Source organism: Anopheles bellator, chromosome 1 (assembly GCF_943735745.2).
Source record: "Anopheles bellator chromosome 1, idAnoBellAS_SP24_06.2, whole genome shotgun sequence".
NCBI lineage: Eukaryota > Metazoa > Arthropoda > Insecta > Diptera > Culicidae > Anopheles > Anopheles bellator.
In genome coordinates this window covers 36,109,954-36,136,011 of record NC_071285.1, presented here as the reverse complement: position 1 = coordinate 36,136,011, position 26,058 = coordinate 36,109,954, and the positions used below count along the sequence as shown (strand labels likewise).

At 49.2% G+C, this 26,058-nt stretch overlaps 4 protein-coding genes across 4 annotated transcripts in view; 3 read left to right on the top strand and 1 right to left on the bottom strand.

The window, feature by feature from the left end:
- Positions 1–16,384, top strand: part of LOC131205705 (uncharacterized) — a 53,330-nt gene extending 36,946 nt beyond the window's left edge. The window contains 10 exon segments of the mRNA XM_058197919.1: positions 770–921; positions 2,256–2,306; positions 3,440–3,552; positions 5,946–6,107; positions 6,709–7,026; positions 14,639–14,836; positions 15,128–15,276; positions 15,876–15,971; positions 16,032–16,229; positions 16,295–16,384. Of these exon segments, the coding sequence (XP_058053902.1) occupies positions 770–921; positions 2,256–2,306; positions 3,440–3,552; positions 5,946–6,107; positions 6,709–7,026; positions 14,639–14,836; positions 15,128–15,276; positions 15,876–15,971; positions 16,032–16,229; positions 16,295–16,384 (1,527 nt within the window).
- Positions 16,385–16,588: 204 nt separating this feature from the next.
- Positions 16,589–18,934, top strand: LOC131215516 (uncharacterized; the record flags this gene model as incomplete). The annotated part of the gene is made up of 2 exons (XM_058209906.1): positions 16,589–17,339; positions 17,433–18,934. Coding segments are annotated over 2 exons (2,253 nt in total), but the record flags the coding sequence as incomplete, so codon positions are not given.
- Positions 18,935–24,127: 5,193 nt separating this feature from the next.
- Positions 24,128–25,362, top strand: LOC131212930 (uncharacterized protein F13E9.13, mitochondrial). Its single transcript, XM_058207022.1, has 4 exons — positions 24,128–24,230; positions 24,301–24,383; positions 24,450–24,790; positions 24,856–25,362. Exons 1-4 carry the CDS (start codon positions 24,158–24,160, stop codon positions 25,184–25,186), a joined length of 828 nt encoding a protein of 275 aa, XP_058063005.1. The 5' UTR covers positions 24,128–24,157; the 3' UTR covers positions 25,187–25,362.
- On the bottom strand, positions 25,184–25,794 carry LOC131212939 (large ribosomal subunit protein mL52). Its single transcript, XM_058207035.1, has 3 exons — positions 25,675–25,794; positions 25,485–25,618; positions 25,184–25,416 (listed from the first exon to the last, which is right to left on the bottom strand). Exons 1-3 carry the CDS (start codon positions 25,718–25,720, stop codon positions 25,228–25,230), a joined length of 369 nt encoding a protein of 122 aa, XP_058063018.1. The 5' UTR covers positions 25,721–25,794; the 3' UTR covers positions 25,184–25,227.
- Between the last annotated feature and the right edge of the window lie 264 nt (positions 25,795–26,058).

The following is a 26,058-nucleotide window of genomic DNA, read 5'->3' as shown; positions in this document are numbered from 1 at the left end:
GAGAGAGAGAGAGAGAGAGAGAGAGAGAGAGAGAGAGAGAGAGAGAGCGAGTGAGCGAGAGATGGTTCTGATGAGTCGGTGTGGAAGTGTTGGGCCGCCGGCCCCAGGCACGATCGTTCGTGTGCCGGATCGGGCGGAGCTCTTGACCTGAATAGCGTAGTGGGCGTATGTGGGTAGTTAGCATCCTTGGACGCTGTGCAGCATCAACCTGCGTCGACAGTCGGCATGCATCATAATCCGGCACCACCACGATTGGATGCAATCCATTTCCGGCACCACGGCCAAGAACTACGCCGGCCACAATTACGGCAGCGGGGGTTTATTTTCTAGCTCTTCTTTCTTAGCGCTCTAGCCAATCGATAGCTGCCATAGTACCTCATAGTACTTCATTTACTCTTTGTCTCTCTCTCTCTCTCTCTCTCTAGTCTAGCTTAGCCTAGCGTTGTTGTTGGAGAACTTTTCCCTTTTTCATTACCACTTTTGCTAGTTTAGCGTGTTTGCCAATTTAGCTTTTAGCCTTTTTTAGCCTTTTAGCTGACGCCAGACCTGGCGCTAGAGCCGAGAGAGTGTAGAAGCCTTAAGCGCTAGCCAACCGCAACGTAGCTGCGTGTAGCTGCGATCAAGGATCGTTTGGCTGCGGAAGTCGCACGCCGAAACGATCGCCTAGAATAGTGTGTCGTATATTTCACTGGTTCTCTTTTCTCTTCCTTTTTTCTCTCCTCTCTCTCTCTCTCTCTCTCTCTCTACTTTCCACGTTGTCTCGTTACAGAAAGAGTTGTTTTTGGGTAGAATAGATCCCGGTTCACCTCGCGGTGAACGGAAAATGTCTTCTTCTAGCTCTTCCTCAATGAAGACTAAGTGGCTAAAAGCGTTCCGTAGCCTGAAACCGGCAGGTTCGGCGAACGATAGGTAAGTGGAACCGTTCTCGCTGTTACTCGTGTGTCTTGTTCCCTTTCGTTTCCCCCGGCCCAACAGGGCTCGCAACACTCTTTCCCGAACCAGATTGCCACGCTGCCATTGGCTCTTGTTCCCTTCATCCCATTACTTCACAACACTTTCAACTTATGTTCAACTTCTTATATCACGTCGGCAGCAATTCTAAAGTTTCACCCGCACACACACACTTCGACACACCGACAGTTTTTCCACCTTTTATCGCCCGCTTTAATGGTGGAACGTTTTCCATTCCAATCCTGGTGCTGGTGCTCTCGCTTTTCTTCGGCGCGCTCCGACACCTCACCTCACTCGCTGCGGCGCTGCGCTTTTCCCAGGTTCCCGGGCCAACCGTGGCCAACACTCGTGGCACTGTTTTCTCTATCTCTCCACCCCTCCACACAGCCCACCTAACCCCATCCCGCCCACCATCTGTCCAGTGCTGGCTGGCTCGTGTTCATTACCCGGGAACCATCCATTAAGGAGAGGCCCATTTTAGGGCCCCCGACAGCGTCGAGAATGCGACTGTCTGCTGGGCACAGCACAGGGCATCATCATCGTGGGCTTTCATCACACGGATGATAACGTAAAAGGCGGTGCTCAGCGCGCCGTCACTCGCGTTTCTTGGCGCTACAAAGTTGCGCCCGGCGATCCTTGAGGATCTGTGTCAACCTGGCACCACGGTGGCACCATTTCAACCTCTCGCAGCCGGGTGTTATGCTCCGGTGAATTAACTGTTGTCTGGCTGCTGGCTTTTGATCGCTCCCCGCTTCTGAGGGCACGCCGTCGCTGGCGTCGCACTTTTTTACCGCGAAGATGTTTCGCTCACAAACATCGAAGCGTTAACGCTCTCAACCGTTTCAATTTTCATCACTATTGTTTCGCATAAATTGCATGTTTGCTTTGCCCTTCGGCACAGGCATCATCGCGGGCATCCTGTCATTATGCAAAATTAAGCTGTAATTTGAACACGTGGGCCGTGAACCGCCTAGTGGATTACGTGCTGCCTGCTGCTACACTCGGCTTTGCCTTTTAGTAGAGGCTTCCGGAACATCAGTTTATCAGGCTCATAATCAAAGAATACACTAAGCATAGCCTAGCCGCACCACAGTCGCATTCCTCGACCGCGATATGCTTCGAAGGCCCCGGCCGGAAGACGGAGGCCACAATCACACCCCGGGGCGCAGCGTGGACAATTGTAGTGCTTTCCGTTACATAACAGCTGAAAAATAACCTCTGCCACTGATAATAAATTCATTCGTTTGATTTTCTTACTGCCTTCCACTTACTTTTACCAAACCAATCGGTAACCACCCAATTAGTACCAAATCCAATCAAATGTACCACGCAGTGTCAACGGTTTTGACTATGAGGTAACAAACAATTATTCGGATATCTTTACCACCCAATATCAACATATCTCGTACTATGTATTCCGTTTGCTGTTGTAGTGCGTGCTCAACATATTACTCCTTATTCCAGCATATTTACTCTGCTCCCCTTGACTAAATAGACTTGTTTTGTTTTATTATTGTTTACCAATGTCCGAACCGTAGCTGCACCTGTCTATATATACTACTGCTATTACTACTACTACTACTACTGTTGCTACTACTATATACTATAATCATAAAATAGAGCTCCCGTTTGCATTGAGAGTACTTCCATATAGTTCCAACCAGTGTAACCCTTGGTTGTCCACCGTTTTTTGTCTTGTAAACGACGACGATAGTCAAGAGAAATAGAGTCCTTAGGCAATACCTTAGGGCTTAGAGCTCGTGGTAGAGGTTTCTTTTTTCTATGAAATTGAGAACCAATTTCCAGTGTATATTAGAACACACCGGGAGCCACCGAACCGAACCGTATGATGAGCCCTGTGTTTTCTTAAGTTTTGTGCTTCGCATTGAACAAAAGCTTTGAGTTTGTGTTGCGTACTGTTCAACTATCCGTTTCTCCGCTCGGCTTCAAAAGATCCGGCCACCAAACACGCTGGAATTTACGCTAAACCTAATCATTCTTCATCGAGCATACATGTACATTATCGTTTGCTGAACAAAATGCTTCACAATTCGTCATTCACATCCCACTAACGATATATACACACAGTTCTTTGGTTGAATTTTAATTGTACAAAGTTATCATACCGTCACCTTATCGACACCGTTTGAGAGCAAAAGTGTGCAAAAACCCCGAACTGCTAGTTGTACCGCTTCGATCCCAGCGTTATTTTGTGTTCCGGTTCCGGGCCGGTGCCAAAGATATATAAATCGACATCCTGCCGTTCGGTGGGGAGCTCCCCACCGTGTACAGATGCAAACACGTTGCCTTCGACACAATGAACTGTTGGAGTTGGCAGGACATGCCAGCCCCAACCGTTGACGGAGAGACCGTCTTATATGTTACGATTTCTTTCCCAATGTGCACACGTATATGCAGCCGCTAATGAAGAAGGATCTGACCACCGGCAACGGGAGTCTAATATTGGGTCTTACTCACCTCCTTACAGGAAGAGCGGTAACGGTGGCCAAAACCGCTTCGACGGCACCGATAATCACAATCTGCAGGAGTACACCTACAAGAAGATCACACCGTGCGATGTTTGCTCGCAAGTTCTTAGAGGTAGGTACCGTTCGCCCACATCCTAAGCCCCCCCACATTCGCGTGGTCCGGAGACATCAAGACAAATTGCTCCGGGCAGCCAGATCACCAACGGCACCACCACCGGTCCGTAGCCAAATGTGGCGGAAAAAGTTACAGCCATCATTTTGTTTTCGTTTTGTGTCGACCCCCCCCACCTGGAGCGGTAGAATGGAGGATTTGGGATGGTCCGGCTGTGGGACACTTCGCATTGCTTGCCGTCCCGAAATAGATCAAATAATTGGAGCTTTCGGTTCGGTCCGAAATGGGCCTCGACATGTGCCCCCGGGCCCCGACAGGCTCCGAGTTCCGCTCCGGTGTGGCCGTGGCCGGTACAGTGTCTTTGTACGGTGTCGGCATGAATAAAACATGAAGATCTCAATCATCTGGGCCCCGAAAGCCATCTGCCAACTTAGCGAACGTTACACTTACGAACGATGGCAGTTGCAAAAGATGGCCAAACTATGGCCATGTACCGGTTTTAGTGCATCCATTCAATAATTCACCTCCGCAATCATTCCAAGCACGGCATTCCCATTTAGATCCGGGGATTGTTTTATTCAAGCAAGGCGCTCTTGAATGGCGCTTAACGGTTTCGCTGGCATCGGCCGTCATTCAAGAGAAAGCACAATCGCGCTATCCTTAGGCATTAATCAAATTTTAAAACCCTTAGAACTGGGGTCAACATACATGCAAAGCTATTCTTAGTCGTACGACAGTTAAAATTCTTGCATTATTTTTTGGAATTTTCTGCATTGTATATGAATTTTTGGAATGTATATTGATCTAATTTATCTAATTCGTTAACTGGTATAGAGATCAAGATCAAAAAGATCATTTGGATCTAATTTTGAAGCTGCAATTTCAGAAACAACATTTTTTAAGCATAAGCAGATAAAAAGCAAAAAATAATAAAGAGACTGATCTTTTGAATTTGTTTATACAATGCAAAACGAAACTGAAACAAATTTGGAAACAAGTGTTTCTAATGCAATCGATGTACTACTGTGGCCAAAAACTATCGGGAATTTGATTAATATTATTTCTACACTGTGCAATACATCTATGGCTACATATGTTTCTAATTTTTTAAACGCTCCGAAACTTTGTTTTTAAAAATAGCCTTCAAGCCATTCTTTGTTTCGGCTCGTATCTCAACTATTGACTGTAAAAGGTGTCCATGAACCAGCCACTTGAGTTTAGTGAATGGCCAGAAGCCATATGGTGCTAAGTCAGACGAATACAGTGGTTTCGGAACGATATGGGACGAGTTTATGGAGAGAAAAATCACGAAAATGTGATGCAAAAACCCAGAATTGTCTCTCCACAAGTCTCGTCTTTTTTTGACGCAGACGACGCATAACATTCAAATAGTACTCTTTGTTGACAGTTTAGATGGTTAGAAAGGATTCATAATTCACTAAACCACGGTAATCGACGAAAATTGTTTTCCGTTATTTTTTGGCCAAAGTAGTTGATTTTTTTAGATCGATCTATTTGAGATTAAAATCGGTTTAAGTTTATTAGGAGCCATTAATCCATCAAATGAAAGTCAATTTGAAAGCAAAATGAAATGAAAACATTTCCCTGGGGTTTTTTTTAAATATTGTAACAAGAACGAAAGATTGTACAAACAAACAACTATCACCTTAATGCCCAGCGTATGCTCCAAAGCAGATTACAAGGCTGGCGTTTTATGATTCTTTTCCCGAACCTGGTGGTGCGGCACTTGGCACTAGTGTCGAACTATGCTGGCCCGAGTAGCAACGGAGACGGCCACTGTCAGGTGGCCGCTGTTGCCGCCCGACAGCGCACGGCATAATCTGATTTCCAAATTATGGACACTGCTGTTGAATTGACCCGTCATGGGAGAGGCCCGGGAACACCGGGAATAAATTATGAACGATTGTGGGCAGCAGTTTCAGGATGGAGCACCATTATGGGCCAGCCCAGCACAGCCCAGCAGGAGTTGGCAGGATGACAAATTCTCGGCCGAGGCTGTGCATGACACACATCAACTCCACCTCCGATATCGACTCTCCGGTACTTTCGGATGCAACTTTAACGTGGAACAGTCCTTTTTTGCCTCTCTCTCTCTCCCCATCGTTCTGATTCGCTTTGGTGCCAACCACCGTTTGATGCGCCCGGGTGCACCGGTGCATCAGGTCCCCAGGGGGGGAGCCCACCGGCTGCACACTGTCTACAGGTGTCATTTTAACGTAATTATTTCACTAACGAAAGGATTTTTAATTGATTCGCCGTCCGGACCTCGCAGGCTGCGGGGGGGCTCGGTGGCTCGCGGGTGCACGGAAGCGTCCCCAAACGGTGGCAGTGTGCATTGTGATTAATGAAATTACCCATTGCTTGTTACCCAGGACACACCCGGCAGGGTCTGCGGTGCCGGATATGCAAGGTGAACGTGCACGCCGACTGCGCCTCGCAGCTCCCGAAATGTATGGTGAAGCAGAAGATGCTGCGCCGCCAGAAGAGCACCTCGGAGATCGAGAACCGCGCCGCGCCGGAAGTTGAGGACGAAAGTGAGTACCCGCCCGCATGCCCGCCCTGTGCCGATGGTTTTGCGTTTGTCTTTGGTTTCTTCCGTTTCTTGCGTTTATCGCCCCCCACCCCCAAACGATCGTGTCTACGACGACACGCCTCTCGCGCCACACTTGCCACGCCGACCCGATTGGTCTTGTTGCACCGCGGAGACCACGACACCGTCATAACGCCATTCCATTCCACGTCCTGCTGCGCGTGCTAACAACTAGCCTCGACGCCACGCGATCATTAACATTACTGACCATTAGCCACTGGGAAGCCCGGAAGCCCGGAACCGGGACCTGGTGTGCCTTTGCCTGTTGGTAGTAGTTGTCATCGTCGTGTGTGAATGATGTGTTCCGTTGTCGGTTCCGTAATCAATGTTTAAGCCAAGCCATAAAAAAAACAAACCGAAACAATTAAATCAGCTTCCGCCTAGCCGCATAACCGCAACCGCGAGCCACGTTCCTCGGGGAGCAGGTCGGCGGGAAGAAGATCGGAAATGACACCACGGACACACACCCCCGCACCCCGCGTCCAGCCGGGATGTCCACACTACTAACCACACCACTCCCTGGTGATCTCCCGTACTCCCCACAGAGCCAACCGATGTCGATCAAATTTATCAGGTCCTTAAGCAGGCGGGCGAAATTTCCAGCGGCAAGGGCGCCACCGCCATCGCCGCCGCCGCCGACTCGCTGCTGTCGTCGAAAGGCGCGGCCGGCGCTACCGGGACGACCGCTTCCGGACCGCACCCGACCGTTGCGATCCCACTGCTCGATATTCCCGTAGTGAAAGTGCCTGAGTACCCGGATCGTGCGCCATCGTGGCGGGGACCAGTCAAATCTCAGGGGCCAAATTATCCACAACAGAAACAGGGACTGAGTGCACCCGCGGCGACGGACATGTCCAGCTCAGGTCCGACAGGTTTTCACGCCCCACGCCTCGCCGCCGGGCGGCCTACGTTACTTGCATTTCCACCGTTTCCGTTTCCATGTTTATTCGCTTTGCGTTACTACCTCCTCCTCTTCTTCTTCTTCTTCTGTTTTGCCACTTCGGTTTCTCTTTCTCGCTCTCTTTCTCTCTATCTCTCTTTAGCACCTGGTTTCCTGGTTATGTTTTGATATGATGCTCCTTGCTCTGCGCTCTCCTTCACACACCCACTCACACGCCCACTCTCCGTGGTTTTCTGCGCGCTCTTGTGTTCTATGCGCTTTTAGCTCCGGACCACCACCTTGTACACACCACTTCCGGTCCGTGCTGCCTTCGGTCCGTAGTTGGGCGGCGGGGCATCGGCGAGTTGGGGCCGAGGCTGGCCGGAGTTCTCTGTCCTCTTTCCTTCTATCGCCCGTAGAACGCTTTACTAGTTACTACTACCTTTTCTTACTCTTACTAAACAGTGTGGTGCACTCACCCGCCGTTTCCTAGTGTACATAGTTTTCCATGTGCGTAGGTAGAATGATACAGAGTTATCCGTTTCGTAGTTTTAAAAAACAAACCTAAAAAAAACACATGAAAAATTAAAGTTTTAATTAGTTTTTTTTTATCATAAAGTTTTTGTATTTTCAATTTGTTACAATATCGTGTTGCAACAGTCGATTCTGATAAGATTATTTTCAATTACATTTTGTGCACATTTTGGCCATAACTTGGCGAATGTTTCTGTTTTTTTTAAATACTCCAAAGTTGCAGGCTCGTCAGCTTTATGTTGACACGATCTTTTGCGTAGCCCCGCCAGAAAAAGTCCAACTCGCGAAGTAGATCGAAAACCGCTCGTGTTGTGTGGCAAAGGTTTGACTCTTAGGTTGACAGATATATTCGTAGAATGCCTATGAATTGAATTCGCCCTACGATTTCAAAACTACAAAATGGATAACCCTGAACAACTTTACTCCTTTCTTCGTTGCACTGTTCTTTATCACACTTCTCCAAAAACTGCGAACTTCTGCGAACAATAACCACCCTGTGAAGCGCTGAATCTTTGAAGCGCGTGTTGAAGTAATATGCTCTGGCTTACGCCTCGTAATGGCTCTCTACTAATAAACTTCGTTACACTCTGCTGTGCTATGAGAGAGTAATGATTGAACTCAAAAGCCATCACACAGTTCTAACAACGGTCAGCATAATCAAAGGAATAGTGGATTATTCGGTGGCTCCTAGAGGATCCTCAAACAGAGTGAAGAAGAGACGTGCCAATTGACGTCTATTTGTTTTCGTATGCTCTCCTGAGTGAGCTTACCCCACAGGGGATCTGCGAAAGTTTTTCACCAACCCACGGTATAGTTCAAAGTATGGTAAGGCTCATGATTGTACCACCTTTAAATAAAGGCTCATTATGAACCTTTACAATCCCAGTGCTCACATACTGCGATCGCATCTGAGACAAGGACCATGTCCAAAACTGACGGAAACCTTTTAGCCGTGTCCGAGCAGAAGAGTCTCAGATTTATTTTTGACCCCGTATGTGTGAAGGGACAATGGAGAAGCCGGCACAGCAGCGAGCTGAACGAAGAACTCACTGTCGTCTCGCCAAGCTCCGGTGGGCTGGTCATGTCATGAGAATGGTTGATTCGATTTCGGTGGATTTTATTTTGCATTTTGTGGCGTTGGGGGAAAAGAAAGGGGGGCCTTTTTGCATCTTTAATACGGACAGCAATAAAGGAAATGCATTTAAGGTACACCGTTCAAGTTTTGTGAAATAAACGGCGGCATTTTGAGACTTTGCGGCTGGTGGACTTATCGATCGATTGTTGGCTCAATTTGATAAAGTTTGTACCATCATTCACTGGTTTATTACTTTATTTACTGATTACTTTATTGGAAAACCGGTTCCCAAAAGCCGGACTCCAAACTTCTGGTAGCCTTTGCATATAAGCCCTTCGATGCGTTCACGAGCCTGCACGGCGGTCTCGATATAAATCGACTCGACTTCATCATCTGGCGGCATCAGATAATATTTTCATTATTTCATGGTTTCTGTTTTTGTTTTTGGTTGAGAGATTTACTTTCATACGACGCTGGGCGTGGTGGATTATCAAATAATTGATCTCGCGCATTCAGAGTTACGGTGCATATGCGGAATGTTGATCGTGCGGTGAAATAATGCGAACAAATCAGGCATCCATACACACAAGGACACACGCAAGGACACACAGACGTGCAGTTCGAATGACCTCGATTGTTTCGAAGCTGAAAAACAAAACTTCCAGTCAAACCAAACGAACGAAAACCGCCGGAATAAAAGCCCCTCCCTGTTTCGATCCTTAATATTGTCCAGAGATGCGCACAACCGCAACCCTCACCGCGCAGCAGGCGGCCACCGGGCAGATCGATTCCGGTGCGAGGCGACGGCTGTTCGCCGGCTTCCGGCCGATGTCCGGCTTCGGAGTGCTACGGCTGCGATCGGCGCAGCATCGATCGATATCCCTTCCCGAAAGTAAATAGCATAACTTTGTCGCCACTTTCTTCGTTTCGGTTCCGATTCGCTAATGCACCGAGCGTTTTGTGTAACTTTTTTTTCTCTGTAATATGTTGTTGTAACTCGTGGTGACTCGTGCAACTTCGTGTCTCAAAGTGTTCCCCGTGTAATGTTGCACACACTTTAGTTTATTTTAGTTCCCAATTTTCCCTGTCTCTGTTCGTTAGTTTCCGTGAACGTTCTTCGCCTCTTCTAGCTACTCCGTGTCTGTGCTCGTGATCGCGTGTGCTCGTGCTCGTCCACCGGACAATGAAATCCTTTCGAATGTCATCCCCACAAAGCTGGCCCCCCGCCGTGTGTCTTTCTGTGTGTGAGAGAGTGGTTATTGTTGTCCCTTTTGCCTCTCAATGTGAGTTTTGTGCCCAATGTGCTCGTTTCCAACCATCCACCGACGGCCACTTCCTTCGGCCTGTGAGTGTTCTTCATCGTCAGTGTCAATGTTTCAGTGTCTCGCGGGCTCGGAAGTTACACCACACAGCTACACTCTCACCAGGAATCAGACCAAATTGAGGGAGGGATGCACAATGGGAAGCTCGCTCATGATCGATAGTTTTCCAATCGCCCCACCAGTACCCGCCGGTGCCGTGCGATGGAAAACCAATTAAACGGTTTACAGATGATTTCCGGTGCTTCGGGGCAACCACATCACTCCCCGGGCCCGCCTGGCTTTCTTTAGCTTTCTCGCCTCTCATGCACCACACCCTCCCGGAGTTCCCGGAACAGACCCGCTTCGATTGTGTGCCTTCAACATCTATCCATTATTGAGCTCAATTCATCAACTACGGATTTACCGGACCCCCGGTGCTGCCCGGGGGGCTGGACAGCTTTTGAACCTAATCCATTACGCTACCGGTGTGCTGTGTGCTGGTTGTGCCCGCCACTAACAACGGCCCATGGCGATCGTCCTGGGTCCCTGGGACCTTAACAGGACTTTTTGGCCATACGATTGTTGCGTGGATTTTTTTTTCCTAACTAACACACTAACTGCCCGCCTGTGTGTTGCTCGCTCTGATATCGTATCGTGTAACTTTCTCTCTCTATATCTCTCTCTTTCTTTCTCTCTGTCCGTTATGTTTGGCCCTCCCCCCCCGTATGTTGTTTCAGCCGAAGAAGATGACATTATGATATCGACGCGCCCGTTCGGTCAGCCACTTTGCTTCGTGGTGGAAGAACCGCCGCCGGAAGAGCTGCAGGCGGGCAAAAAAGATGGCAAACGGAAGAAGTAGCCGAACCAAGGGGCTACTTATCGAATTTCGTGCGCGCTCCGTCGGCGAACGCGAACACGAGCTACACACGCACATAAAGCACCACTTTCGAGTCACATCGCAAATCCCGACGTCCTTTTAACTTTTAATTCTGGTGCATCGAAGCATCGGCCCTCCCCCGTTGGCCTCGACGTGTCACCGATAGCGGGGATCAGAGTTTAGAGGTTTTGCTTTTGCACCCCCACGCGATGATCCTGTTGCCGATAATATAATGTGCCCTTCTCTATAATGTGCGAAGTTCCCTGAGCGAAAATAAATGCGTTCGTTGATGAGCGAAACCCTGCGATCCAGCCCTGGACTCCTGGCGGAATGGAATGTAGCATTATTTCTGTCTAGACCGCCTGTTTCCTGTTATGCGCCACCGCGTGATTATGCTTCGGGTACACTGCACCAAAGCAGCATTAGGCATGTTTATTTACTGCTCCGCTCAAACCGGGGCCACTGTTCCGGTTGTGAAGATTTGACCGTTTGACCCCCTTTCACGCGCGGTGCTAGTTTTGCTCCCTATGCAAAAAGCATTAGTGTAGCGGCCCCGGTAGCGGGTGAGTCCTTGAACAAGCCCTCGTGAAACCTCGTTAGCACCGGAGGGCCGTCCATCCCGTAGTAGCTTTCAATCATCGTACAACAACAAATTAAACACCGAGCGGAGTAAAAGCAAGAAAGAAACCGAACAAACGGTTACTGAACGGACTGTGATAAATACTGATAGCGATACACAGGCTTTGCTAACTCAGCAGCAGTAACACTGTCTTGGACCTGGTGTGCCTGGTGCCCCCCTCCTCCCTCCTCCACGTACATCGTTAGTAAAGAGCGCCACAACGTGCGTGTCCTGGGAAAGCATTCCCTCGTTAGCTACAACATTAACAGGTACCAGAGCGGAGTCCGGAGTGCATCGCCTCGAAGTACCCAAATAAATAGTGGTTTGTTCAATAAGTTCTGAGCTTCGATAAGAAAAACACAATTTTACGCTTTGAAATATTATTAATTATGGTCTCCCTGAACATCAATGAAGTGTATTCAAACGAGATTCCAGTTTATGAATTCCATCCCTAATGTGAGAATATGGAAGGCCTTCAAAATACGCTCCCACAGTTGTTACGATCTCGTCCAGCAAGTCTTTTTCACGATTTTTTTCCTTTCCGTGATGTAAAAGTTTACAAGTTTACATTCAGAATTTATTGTTCGGTTTGCAAAAGATCTACAAAAAAAATTCCTTTCTCATCCCAAAAACTGATACTAACAAGATTTGGGCGATTTCTAGAAACGAACTCGTTTCGGAACCGAAGAACCGGGTTCACACCACTCCTTTGCCTATTGCTTTGATTCAGGATCATAGTGAGAGACCCAAGTCTCATCCATAGTGATGAATCGTCGTTTAAATTCAACCTCCCATACTGTTACTGTAATCATTTATGGCGAAGAGTCCTTATACACTTTCAACATTTGTTCGCAAATTTCCTTTGCTTTTAAACCTTCCAAAAATAAAAATAAAAGAACTGCACGATACTTGATTTTTTTTTTCGTTGTAAAAAATACTGTGACATGTCGATACTAAATGGCTTGTGAACAAAGAATGAAGTGACCGATTGAAATGAAACTTCACATCCGTTCACATGAAGAGTGTACCAACATCATAAAAAAAATGTTAGCAGCAGCGCCCTATTGAAGCTCAAAACTTATTGAACAGCCTGGTATGTTGCGTCAGCTCTGAGGTCCTGAGTGATGTGCCTGTGTGTTTCCGGCGCGTTATCCGAAAGGTCGCTCCATTAGTCGCGGCCGCCTGCCGTCCTGGATAGATTGTTTTAGGATCGACCCGGCGAAACGAACCTAATTTGTCTACCTTTGGCCCGAAGATGCTTCGCCATTGTTTCGATAATTTCACCGGTAATCCGTGCCATTTCATAACACAGAACCATCGGACGGACGGCCAGCCCCGAGCGGGCCGGGAGAGTCTGTTGTCAGCGTTTTCTCGGCCCAGCTCGTGCCTCGTAAGGCGCACCATTCTTACAGCCCAGCTTAATGTTTCAATTGCCCGACATTATTTCTGCGTCAGCAGCAAAGAAATGGCGCTAAGAGATGCTAAGCTTTTTCGTACATTCCGCCGCATTCGTAAGCAAACGAAAGCTTAAGTGGTGGCGGTGGTGGCGATGGTGCCCGCCGCCGTACACAAGTGAGCCCAGCAGTAAGCCCAGAAACGAAAATTTGATCTGGCGAGTATTTGCACAAATTATGCGACCCCGTTTTCCACCGCCGAGCCCTACCCAACTCGGTCCACCTCACCGAAGGTGTGTGTTCACCGGGCGTTCGATGGATCGAGCTGGAGGATCATTAAAATACGCTATTATGCTAGGGAAACAAACACGGCCCGCTTTAAGCGATGTTGGGCCGGTGTTGGGTACACACCGGAATGGATGGCGACCGGAGCCAGTGTTCCACACGAAACGTTCCGGAACCGGAGGTGGATTAACTGTGTATGTTTGTGTGTGGAGCAACGCAGGCCACACACCACGCCGGCCGGCACCAAAATCGATATCTTTCATAAGCAATCGCAATTACTTATCCTTACAATGTGACACCTAGCGGGCTCGGGTGCGTCACTGTGCGCGGGACGGGATTGTTATGCTTTTACACATCGTTTCGGGTTTTGCGGGTCTCCTGTTATTGATGGGGAAAAGAAAGACATTAGCGTCGCCTGGGTGAGCTGGGCGCGTCTAGCGCATAAGAGTTTGCTGATGCTATCTGCCACTGTTCGATAAATGGCTTCTCGTTGCCTCGCATGGCTTACTTACATGTCAATGTTCCGAGCGCCTTCAACCCAGCATGCTGTATTTCTCTGTGTTTATTTTGCATTTTCGATGTGCCCCATTGTTGTGTGCATTGTTACGTGTACGTGGTTTTGCTTTCAGACGACCCTTTTGCACGGCTCCACCAAAAACACAAAAGCACGCCATCTTGGATCGCGCCATCGTCTCACTCAGTCGTTGGCTCATTGTTTTTGTTTTCGCAAACCGCCAAACAGCCAAAACAAAGCAAGCGGCACTCACGCGGTGACAGCTGAGCCGTCGTCACCGAAAGTCACCGATGGTTTTATAATGTGCTTTGAATAATTTAGATAAATCATCGGTTAAAATCTGCACACCGTCATCGTCATCGCTCAGTTCAGTGTTCAGGACCGCGCGCCATTCCATTATGATTATCACAAACCTTAATTGACCTACTTTGGGAGCGGCTTCACTCTCAACCCGGCCCGAACTGCAGCAGCAGACCGCGAAGTGGTGGTTTATTTTTGCTCTTGCCTGTGCTAGTGGCTCGGTGTATTATTATGTGTGCATGCATCGTTTAGATCGATCCGATCGTCGCATGAGGGAGATCGAAAAATGTTGTAAAATCTACGTGCTTCGGTGTTTCGCTTCCACTTTTTCATCACATTCACACACCACCGGCGGTCTCTCAAAAACCAGGTCACCGAAATTGGACACGCACCAAACACGCGCTTATTACACGCCGATTTGTGGACGACACCACAGACGAACCAGATCACACTATCCAACACGTTTTGCATGCTGTCCAGCCCCATTTTTCTTCTGCGGGTTGTTTACGTTCCACTTTACTTTTCCGTTTCGCGGATTTCCTGCTTTGTTTACCGTTGCTGCCGTTGCGCCGCCAGTTTGTTTTCCTGAGTGTCCCGGCGTTACACCGACGCTTTTGTTTGGCGCAGCGGCAGCCGATTCGCTCAATCAGGCCGTAACAGTAATACCGTGTTTCGTGTGTAAAACTAACCTTGTAGCACCGCATTCACCTCGACGCCAAAAGCTGAACCTTAGAATGAAATCACTCAGCTTGGACTCACCAGAATCGTCCGAATTGCATGGGCAAATACGGCGGCGCCACCCAGGACCGGCGCCCGGTCACGCCGGTGGCCATGGAGGTTCTGGTGGTCACTTAGAACACAGCACGCCGCCATCTAACAATAGTAGATTACACTGTAAGTATTAGCGCGTTCCGAGGAACCTGAAGCGGGCTGAACCGATATGCACTAGCTTCCCATAGGTTGTCCCTTCATCCCGCCCCGATCCGCCCTCCCGGCACTACCTGCTCTGTTTTCTCATCTCGCCACCTCGCCACCATTCCCGCGACGGACGAACTCTTGCAAATCAAACGGTTCATTGTGTGCCGATTTGCATGCGCCCGGACGACGAAATCGGAACGTACACTTACACTTACACTCCGAAAACGCTTGCTCATCTCATCCTTCGCCGTCCCCGATCGAATGCAGCTCCCTCTAGCCCCTCGGGAACCCAGCGGAAATTCCTGTACGCTACACGTGGCATGAAGACCGGATCCGTCGATTTGCCAGATGAAATCGAAAAGAGTCTCTCCTCGGCCAGCACCTCGCCCTGTCCATCGCCAGTTCGACAGAACCAGGTACGAAAAGCGGGGCAGGGTTTAACAGCAACAATGCACAGCGCAGGAAAAAAAAGACGGTAGTTGCTTTCACTGGGGGCACGATGGGGACAGAAAGGGCCATAAGCATGATTACTTTCGTTCGGCTTTTGGGTTCGTGTAGAACTCGAAAATGCACAGACGACGTGCTGGTATTTCTTGACAAGCACTTTAAAGTGTTACATAAAAATATGGTGTGCAAATGGATCGTTACATGAGTCACCATCTATTTGTTGCGAAATGCTTGGAGTGTGATTAGTTAACAGTAAACAAAATGCAACGATAACATTAGCAAAGAAAATTTTGATAAATTATCGACTATCATGATGATTGCATACCTTTAGGCGCTTTAAAATGGCATTCATGCATTGCGATTTGCATACATGCAGGCTCAACAGTTTCAAACTCTAGCTTTGGAACCTGGAAATTGATTTATTGGGCTATGATTATTTTGCAATAGTTAGTCAATGAGTTTGGTATTGTGTTCAAAACAAGAATAGGTAGCATTGTACACACACACATATTAAACACTTGCCACAATAACTACCACCACGCTTCGTTTTCACATCACCCATAACCAGAAATCGCATCGTCTTCTGCCGACAAACCTTTACGTGGTGCTCTACAACTTCAAGTCACGTCACCAGGATGAGCTGGACCTTAAGGCGGGCTACAAGGTAAGCAAGTTTTCTTTTTCGTCGGGCTTCGACCACTCTGTGGCATTTCCTTGCTCGCAGGTCACCGTTATTGATACATCCGATCCGGACTGGTGGAAGGGCAAGTGCCTTGGAAAGGTCGGGTATTTTCCCTCCAAGTACTGTGCCAAGCTGGCGGCGTCGGAAAAACCGCTGCAGGTCACGCACAACCTGCAGGTGACGGACAACGAGCGAGGCGACGGCACACTAACGCTGCTGCGTGACCAAATCGTCATACAGGTAAGGGCAATCGAATGGCCCTCTTGCGTCGGGTTTCTAACACTTGACCGCCCTGTGCTTCTCAGGTTGGCGAAGAGCTGAACGGAATGGTCATGGTACGTTCGGCCGACAACCGACAGGGTGTGTGTCCGGTCAAGTATCTGCAGGAAGTCTGACAACCGGAAGAGGAAAAACTGGACCGGGACCGCGATAAAGACCACAGGCAGCATACTGGTGGTACCGCCAAGGGTGGCACATCGGCCGGCAGCATTTCCCGATCGAGCCGAAAGGAGGCGGCGAGCGGGGCCGGTAGACCGCGGGTGGTGGACGAAGAGCGCGAACACAAAGACCAGTGTCACACCGGTGGCCACCATTATCATCGCGAAAGTCGCAACAATTTTCACAAAACGTACGACCGCAGCTGGGAGAAGTGGGAAAAGTTTCGCGAGAAAAAAATGGAGATGATGAAGACACACAAGTATAACGTGGAGCACCGGCTCAAGTACGACAACCAGGAGCGTATCCTGTACCGGCACCACTTCAACTACTATCCGGTGAAGCGACCGCGCCCTCGCAAAACATCGCTCGATCCGAACTGGTACACGGAAAACATCTACTCCAACCAGTCGATCGACAACTCGGACGGTGAGCATGCGGGTATGGGGACGGCTTTCGGCGGTTCGGGCGCACCACCCGACCGCCATCGAGACATCAACGGCAACGTGCGATTGGGCGGTCTGGAGGACGATGGCATTTTCACGATCGACGGACACCTGGAGCGTCGGAGCAACTATCCCAAGTCGAGCAGCTGCTGCTTCGCGACCAACCGCATGTGGGACATTGAGGAGGGCGATGGGCTTGAGCTGGACGATTGGCACGAACGCTACCCGAAGATCCCCAAGTCGTACTCCTTCAGTACCTCGCGCAGTATGGGCGTCGGGTTCAACATGGCGAAGCTGTACAATCGCAACAGCTTCGAGATGCCCGAATTCCCCAGCCACCGACGACGCCCGACTCCGGTGGCCCCAAGCTCCGAGGGGGCGGGGCGGGACCCGCGCACGGACCTGCGGATGTGTGATCGCGAAGGGTGCTTCAACGAGACGTGCTTTAGCAAGGACGAGAAAAACTTTTACAACAACCAGAACCACCATCACCACCACCACCACCACCACCACAACCAGCACAATAACAATAACATTATCAACAATAACAACGTAGGAAACAATAATAATAATAGCAACATTATTAGCGAGTGGAACTTGCGGAATCGCAACAACCTGCGCGTCCGGGCGGAACCAAGCGTTGCCGGTTCCGGCACCCGGGTGATGGAGGAGGATTTTGATCTGTTCGACGAGGACGAAGATGAGGTGGGGGAAGAGGACGAAGAAGAGGAGAGCGATCTCAACACGCTGTACGCCGAGGATCGCCACTCGATCGCGTACGGCGACTATGGCCGAATGGAGCGTGACTTTTGCCCCCGTACGCCGAGTGGCCGCGTCGATGAGCTGTTCCGTGCGGAGCGATCGAAGCAGCTGCTGCGGAGCAAGTTCGATCGGGTGGCCAAATACTCGGACGACTTCACCGACGACTACCGGAAGTCGTTCGAGGACTTCTTCAACCAGAACTGCTGCATCGAGCGCCATCACGGGCAGCTGAAGGACAGTGGGCGCTTCTTCAACAAGCCTTCGGTCGTGAAGAACAAGAGCATGCTGGAGGTGAAACCACCGAACCGCTTCGACGACTCATCGTCCGGCTCGACCGATCTCGAGCTGGACGATTTTAACTTCGATTTTGAAAAGTATTGGGAAGAGCTGGAGAAACCGTCGCCCACGTCCCCGAGCGAGCTGGAGGAGCGGTACGGCGGCAAGGAGGGAAGGAGTGCGCTGGCCGCCCCGGGCCGGAGCGGCAAAAAGGTGAAGAACGTCAACCTGAGCCGCTGCTACAACAATGGAACTGTGATCGATATTTACCACGACGACGATCCGTACCACCGTGACCACTACCATTACCGCGAGGGAGGCCTCCACGGTGCTAGCAAGGCGACCAACCATGCGCACAACGCGAACAACAACAACAGCGGCCAGTTCCGGTTGGCACACCAGTTCGGACACGCAAACACGACCCCGCGTAGCAAGGGATCGAGACACAAGGTGTTCCCTGCGGCGGGTGGGCGAGAGCCGTCGAGACCCGAGGACGGCGACGAGGACGGGCTTCTCGATGGGGCGACACGGAAGTCGGGTCCGCAAAGCCTTGGGCGGACACTCGATCCGTCATCTGGCACCGCCATCAACAACAACAGTAACGCGATCAGCTTTCTCAACAACATCTTCTCCATCTACAAGCCGAACAAATACTCGCCCCTGAACTGCCACGTCGAGCAGAACTATCTGAAGAACATCCCGGCCAAAAAGATGAACATCGTGGCCAGCTCGGCAGCGCGACCGCTCGGAGCGCGCGGTGCCGAGGCAGCCGCCTCGGACACGTCGTCCACCAAACGGCCGCTGACGGTGCACCCGGCAAAGACACAGACTGGCGGCGCCAGCTCGGCCGGTGCGAGACGCTCGGCGAGACCGCTGGCGTCGACCAAGGATCCCCAGGCCCGGTTCCAGATCATCCCGGACAAGACCGGTGTCAAGATATCGCCGCTGTACCGGCTGGACGCGCAGGACTACCGAAGGGCGCGCTATAAACTGAAAAGTACCTCGCGCCCACTGTCTTTCTGGTGAAAATTGCTCGACTGTTCGTACTATTCGGATGGCCGACTGGATGGATTGCCGGTGGTGAAGAAAACTCGACGACACACCAAATATCTCAAGTACTGAATCGCACCCCGCTTCCGTCATCGCCCAAGTCCCCGACCAAGCCCCACCCCGCATTCCCACCCGCTCACCCGCGGATCCTGCGATCCGGACTGGTCTGTGGACCGATTGTGAGCGCGAGTGATAGAGTGAAGATCGCAACCGAACCCCACTCCTCGGGACGAACCAGAATCGACCAACCAGCGTCTGGGAGCCTGACCCTTCCGTCTGAGCAGAGCCGAAGCGACAGCCATTTTAGCATCCGTGTCACCGTATTCGCACATCGCACCGAGCCTAATGTTGTCATCATTCGTTGTTCCCGTGTGTCACTGTGTCCCAATATTGAATATTCTTGTCCGCGTCATCACTGCACCCGAAAGGAGAGTAATCCCGCGTCCCCCCCCGTCGAATGCCCCTTCTGAAGCAAAATCTGATCGAGACACTTCTGTCCCAGAACACACACAGACACAGATGCACACACACAAATAACAGAACAATTTTGATACATGTTTTCTCCCGTTCATGGGAAACTGTTTTTTATACGAGAAAAAGGCAACAGGCAACAGAACAACAAAATTGGACGTATCGGAGGACGAGCTGCACTCCTTCTGCGCTTGGCAGCTGCAACGGTCAACAACACATCATCACCAACAACACGCACATCAAGAACCAAAGACATGAGTTATATTTTCCAAATTGCGATTGCGAAACACTTTTGTAAACGATCAAAATTAAGGAAATCCAGATCACGCGGTTCGCAGCATCGCCCTCGGAAGAAAGCAACCGACTCCGCAACCGACTGCGCGGCGCGCGAATACGAAAATACAAACCGAAAACAATAATAACCCATCTGAAGTCACGAGTGCACGTATTTGCATTGTTGTAAAAAAAGTCATTGGAAATTTACCCCATTTTGAAGCGAAGCTCCAGTACACTCTGTAAATAGAGAGGCCAGGCACGCGTTTCCGACGAACGCCCCCGAGAGTCGTCTCCGTTTTTCTATTAAGCTTACAACACATAGAACAAGAAAGGGAAGTGAAAGAGAACGAGAGAGAGAACGAGAGAGAGAGAGAGAGAGAGAGAGAGAGAGAGACAATTTCCATTGGATGGTTGCTTTCGAAACAAACTGTATACACACTTTACACCGAACAGAAACTTCACCCCCCATTGGAAGTAGTGGTCAGGAGTTTTAAATCATTAACTGGTCAATAGCAAGAGTTCCCGCGCTGCTCGGGTAGCTCCGTGTAGCACTGTTTCTTCATCCACCTCGATTTTCTCGGTAGCTTATCTAGGCTTAAAGTTTTTCCCCGTGGTTTTCACCAGTCGGCACCACTAGGTTCCAGGTTCAGAGTAGTTCAGTAAACGGTGTGTTTCGGATTAGTAGACAGCAACTAGAGCGCAATATCTCTTCCAACTAGGCCCCAATAATCAACAACGGACAACAGTAAAATGGCTTTCGAGCGATGCAATGCTATCCCATGCATTTAGTAGCCCTTGCTTAGGCGCAACCCACGCCGGGTTATCCCCGGGTGCCCCGTGGAGTCTAACGCATCGATTGCTTCCCGACTTCCCGACAAGCCGACCACCAGTTCCACAACGAGACCGTACTCTTCCCGTACTAGCCTCGCAATAGAACCACTCTTTACTAATCCACCAGAATGGTACGGCAGAAGCAATCGGCCAGCGCATGTTTTGCCCGAATACTACGAACGCGGAATTGACCTACAATAAATCGGTGGGCTTGAGAGGGCGTCCTGCTGTACCGTGGTTCGCAGTGCTTGGCCGCGAGCGAGCGATCGGGATGCGAACCAGGGTACGCGGCTCGCCCGAGCTCTAGTCATAAGCATTAGGCAGTTTAGTACAACGGAAGCCTATCTCCTGACCATCTCTCCGCTACCGGAACAGAACGGGATACGGTATTCTCTACTTTAGGACGCGAGAGGCGGACGCAACGAAAAGCCAGGCGCCAAATGGTAGATTCGATCTTTGGGCGGCTGTTTGGATATGGCAGTGGGATTGGCACCAGGAAGTGTGGCCGTTCCCGGGCTCTAGCTGCTGAACTCTGTCTGTGTGGAAACCTGTGGAACCATTTAACCATAACTGATACTAGCCGACACACTACTTCTTCTCTTAGGAAAGATGCGCAAGATAGACCATGTTTATCGGTTCTGTGCGTTGCTTCTCCACGGAGCAACGGTAGCTGATTAGTGTAGAGTAGTGGGCGCGGACTTTACGTAGCTAGGGCGTTTGAAGAAGGCTTACTCTTTCGCACACACAGTTATAGTGTAGCAGCCAACTTTAGGAGCCAAACTGAATCCTGCGTACCTGGGGACTCGTTCATTTTCTTCTTCCCGAAAACTGCGTTCTCGATTCCATCGACCATTTTGGGAGTCCACTGTAGCACGTTTGGAACCAGGGAGCGTAGGTGCACTAGGAGGGCGCATTAGCAAGGACATTAGCATGTACCCAACATTAAATTAGCTCCATCTCATACGATCAGTCTTACGATACGTTTGCTACCTAGCAGAATGACAGAGTTATGCCGCATTTCTTTCTTATGGGGAATCGTTCGCACAACCTTGGGGCTCCTGCGGAACCATCGGTGCGATCGATCAATGTGTAGATGGAGATATCCTTCCACGAAAATGGACAAGGACGGACGGTTGGCCAGTTATTCGCTTCATTCCCTCAAACATCGATTCCCAGTGTTCGACGGGAATGCAACGGTGCACCCGTCACAAGAGCTTAACACGCAACAGTTTCCTAAATGGGCACGATCAACTACTAGCACGACAAACTACTCTAATCTTACGCTACGACAGAGGGTAGTGAAGGACTAACTAGCCACTAGCGATGCACTTTGTTGTGTGTTTGTCTTGTTAAGTTAAGGATCGTGTATCACAAGCACACCACGCGACTCTTGGTTTGGGCCATCCGTTCATCGTTAGAGCTACTACAAACAGTATGCGCATGCGGCCATGTCTATCGATGCACGAGTCGTCAGTAAGTTAGTAACATTTGTTAGACCACAAAACAAAAGCTATACCATGAATGTGATGTAAACTAAGAAAGCAAATCATAAAACACAACTTCACACGCCCACACTATCAACAGCGCACATAATGGGCGTCGGAGGTCACGTCGGAAGGTACACCGGACAGACATAAGAAATATCTAGACATATGAATTAGCAAAATGGTGTTAGGTGATTGTTAGTAGATGTGACACAGGTACGTTTGTTCGCGATACTCCTATTGTTTTCCCTTCTGTTTCACCGCCATTGGACATAAACACGATTTTTTGGGTCGTTTTCCGTTCCGCAACCGCCGCAATTCCGGCCGCAGCGCAACAACTGACTTATCGTTACGCAACACACCAAAAAAGCAAACAACACAAAAACGTTATACACAAAAATGTCGAACATTAGCATTAAGAGAAGCGAACAACTACCAAGCTCTTCATATTTGCCTTACGACGACGACGACGACGAAAATGGGGAAAATGGAGATGGAGCTTGTCTGGGAGCCATACATTTTTTGGGTGCCCCTCCAGCGGCCGGCCACGGGCCGGGACTGGGTGGCGTAATGCTTAACGGTAGTGATGTTGTTGAGATACAAACGAGATACAGTTTTGCATCGGTTTGCATATTAAATAGTCTATCGTATAGCGGCAGTAGCAGCAGCAGCGGCGCACCGTTGGATACTTTTCGTTCCGAAACAACATTTTCCATTTTCTCCCATTTGGTCTTTTAACAAAACAACAAAAGTATGTGATAACTAAACTGGTAGTGCTATGCAGTGTTCGAACGCATGAGCAGCATAACATAGTTAAACAAAGGAGAAAAAAACGTTCACCGTCAGCACCGTGCAACAAAAAGTATCACAACCATCTAATATATCCTTGTGAAGCGTAATTTTGCGGAAGCCATCCGGGAGAGGCGACAACGTTTTTTTAACCTACAACCCGTGGGACAGCCGGGGACAACGGTAGTTTCTATCTTTTTTAACGAGCGGCAAGGCTTGAAACCGATTATTGTTGAACCGAGGCCGTGGAAGACAAAGATTGCACTACGTTTAAAACTAGAGATTATATGAATCGAAGAAATGATAAATATCAACCAAAAAAACCTAATGATGTTATGATGTCTCATATTTGTGGTAGTTATTGTTAGTAGAAGAAACCAATGCATTGTAACAGGAAAAAAAAACTTTAATGCTTTTTCTCGTGAGCATAACTAGCGAACACACAGCCATCATTCATCGCAACATTAAAACGTAGACAGAACACGGAAATGTGGCTGAAAGATCGGGTCAGCGGGCGTAAGTTAGGAAGGCGAAATTATTGCAGAAAAAGGGAGAAAGTTTCCACCAACCAACACTGGACCCCGGAACCACATAAAATTTGAGCCTTTCTTTCAGCACCGATCGCTTGTTTTTGCTGCTCACGGACCACCAACAACCCGACCCGAAGTGCGAAGAGTCCTGATCGTGGTGGTATCTTGCTTCAAACTCGAAAATCGGCATAAGCGGCCAAAAGAAACATGTTTGGTTTTTTGATGCATATACACGTGGGGACGTGAACGATCGAGCATTAGCTCGTTGAAGGCTCGCCACGGCGGATCAGTCGATCGGAAATACCGGACAGCCCGGAACAAACCACATTTCATCGGTTCACCCATCCCAAGCCAACCTAGTCTAAGACAACAAATCGAACTTTTCAGCTACTTTAGTGAGAGACATTTTGTACACAAACTCCTTACCACAAGAAAACCAAGCAAATCCTGGCGATGAACCTAGTCGGATTCCATGTACTTACCGCCGGACTCAAATTAACAAAAGGAGCAGCTTAGAGTATCGACAAACACACACATTCATCCTCTTCACTTCATCCTATGGTCTTATCGGAAATAAATTACTTTTTCTCACAATCCTTTGCGTATTGTACTTTTCCAGAATGTGAATCCAGAATTTATTGCTGAGCCTACTTGGTTTGTGGTGAACGATCTCATTTTCGTTACCAAATACTCTGCTGCGCTTCTCGTGCTCATGGCTGTATCGTGCTTTGACATTTGTGTCCTCCGGTCTCCAAATCAGCTGATCCGTGATTTGGATCAGTCGAATGAGCGCGAATAAATAAACAAATACCGAGATCATGTCGAAGTTCCTGTCCCTCTTTTCCAATCGATTTCCTATCATTGGCATGATTCACGTCGGTGCACTACCCGGTAGGAAATTAGTTCTAAGAAATCGCCCTCGCCATAGCAGCCAAAACTGTGAGGTGTTCGTTATTTAAAGGCACTCCTCTTTATCGTGGCAATTTTGACCAAATCCTCCAACATGCCCGAGCTGAAGGACAAATTTATCTCCAAAGCGGAGTGGTAAGAAAAACCTGATCCTGGACTACGATTAATTTCACTGCCTTAATGCGTTCCGCTCCACTCCAGGACGGTGTGCTCATCGAAAATATGCACGATATTCCGTACGTACGGCCACAGGACAGTGTGGGACCGGAAGTGACGGCCGCTATGACAAGAATCGCAGGCGCAGTGCGTGCGGAACTGCCAACCGTGCCTTGTGGCGTACAAATTTTGGCCGGTTGGAATCGCGAAGCCCTGGCCGTGGCTAAAGCCGCCGGGTTACAGTTTATCCGGGCCGAAGGATACGTTTTTGGACATGTTGCGGACGAAGGATTGACCGATGCTTGCGCCGGAACGCTGTTGCGCTACCGAAAACAAATTGACGCGGAACACGTGCTCGTTCTGACTGACATAAAAAAGAAACACAGGTGAGCATCAAGCAGCGAGCGGTCATTCAGCAGCAACAAAGCATAAACATTTCGCGCCGTTTCAGCTCGCACGCCATTACGGGCGATGTATCGATCGGCGAAACGGCTCAGGCGGCAGAATTCTTTCTATCTGACGGTCTAATCGTTACCGGTACTTCCACTGGTGCTAGTGCTGATCTCGCGGAACTGGAAAGTCTCGAGGGAAGAGTAAAGCTTCCGCTCATCATAGGGTCAGGACTCACGGTCGATAACCTGCCCGACTACTGGAGCCTGGCGCAAGGCGCAATCGTTGGGTCGCATTTCAAAACCAACGGTCACTGGAGTGCGGAACTGTGTGCGAAACGTATCCAAATATTCATGGAGCGAATCAACGCCCTGCGACAAAAGGGAGGGTAACGAAAGGAAAACTATACCGTTTATTAATACCATCAACTGATTCACGTTGACTTTTTAAGCAATAAATGGCCCTTAGGTTTCAGCTTCTCGGCAAGCAGTTTCTGTCGGGTTTCTTTGGCTTCTGTCTCAATGCGGTTGTGCCGCTCTACGGCAAAATCCATCTCCTTCGATAGTGTTACGATTTGTTTGGCAATTTCTCGCTGCTGAAGGATGCGCTTTTTCTGATTGGCCTACAGCGGACAGATACGTTTGCATAGCGTTACGGATAAATCGTGCAAGCGGCTTGCCGATCACTTACCCCATACGGCGTTACCCGGCCGTCCATAAAGGTATAGTCCGGCAAGTGTGTAAGAGGACTGGATTTGTTCGGATTGCGAACACATTTCTTTGTGACTTCGTTCAACACCGCCACGCCTCGTGCGGATTGCACTCCTGCAAAGGGGAAACCATAACTCGGCTGTTGGTCGGTGGCCCTTCCGTCGGCTTACCCTTGTGGAGTCCCCTTACGATTGGAACAGTTTTTGACGAAAACATTGCCAATAAAATGGAGCGTTTCTGAAACGGAATCTCCAAGAAATAAACTTTCGAGATTATCCAATCCGATTGATGCGGCTATGAACAAATGAAAACAAACATCAGTCAAAACACAGGCCCAAGGTGTAGATAGCAAAAAGACCTTTTCGAACCAGCCTCATGTTTACGGGAGTATTATGTTTCATTGATCTCGTTTAATAAAGAGTGCCGCAAGTGCACGCACAAACACAGCGATTTTTTTCGTAATTTTTTGAACAGAAAACTGCAGACTGAAATTGGTCCCAAGCCTAAAAATAAAGTTTCCCCTATTGGAAGTAACGAACCGGGGGTTGTGTACG

Coding starts and splice junctions, on each gene's coding strand:
- LOC131212930 (XM_058207022.1), top strand. CDS start 24,158: ATGTCGAAGTTCCTGTCCCTCTTTTCCAATCGATTTCCTATCATTGGC. Junction 24,384..24,449: donor TTTATCTCCAAAGCGGAGTG/GTAAGAAAAACC, acceptor GCTCCACTCCAG/GACGGTGTGCTCATCGAAAA. Junction 24,791..24,855: donor GACATAAAAAAGAAACACAG/GTGAGCATCAAG, acceptor GCGCCGTTTCAG/CTCGCACGCCATTACGGGCG.
- LOC131212939 (XM_058207035.1), bottom strand. CDS start 25,720: ATGTTTTCGTCAAAAACTGTTCCAATCGTAAGGGGACTCCACAAGG. Junction 25,619..25,674: donor CGTAAGGGGACTCCACAAGG/GTAAGCCGACGG, acceptor TCCCCTTTGCAG/GAGTGCAATCCGCACGAGGC. Junction 25,417..25,484: donor GCCGGGTAACGCCGTATGGG/GTAAGTGATCGG, acceptor TGTCCGCTGTAG/GCCAATCAGAAAAAGCGCAT.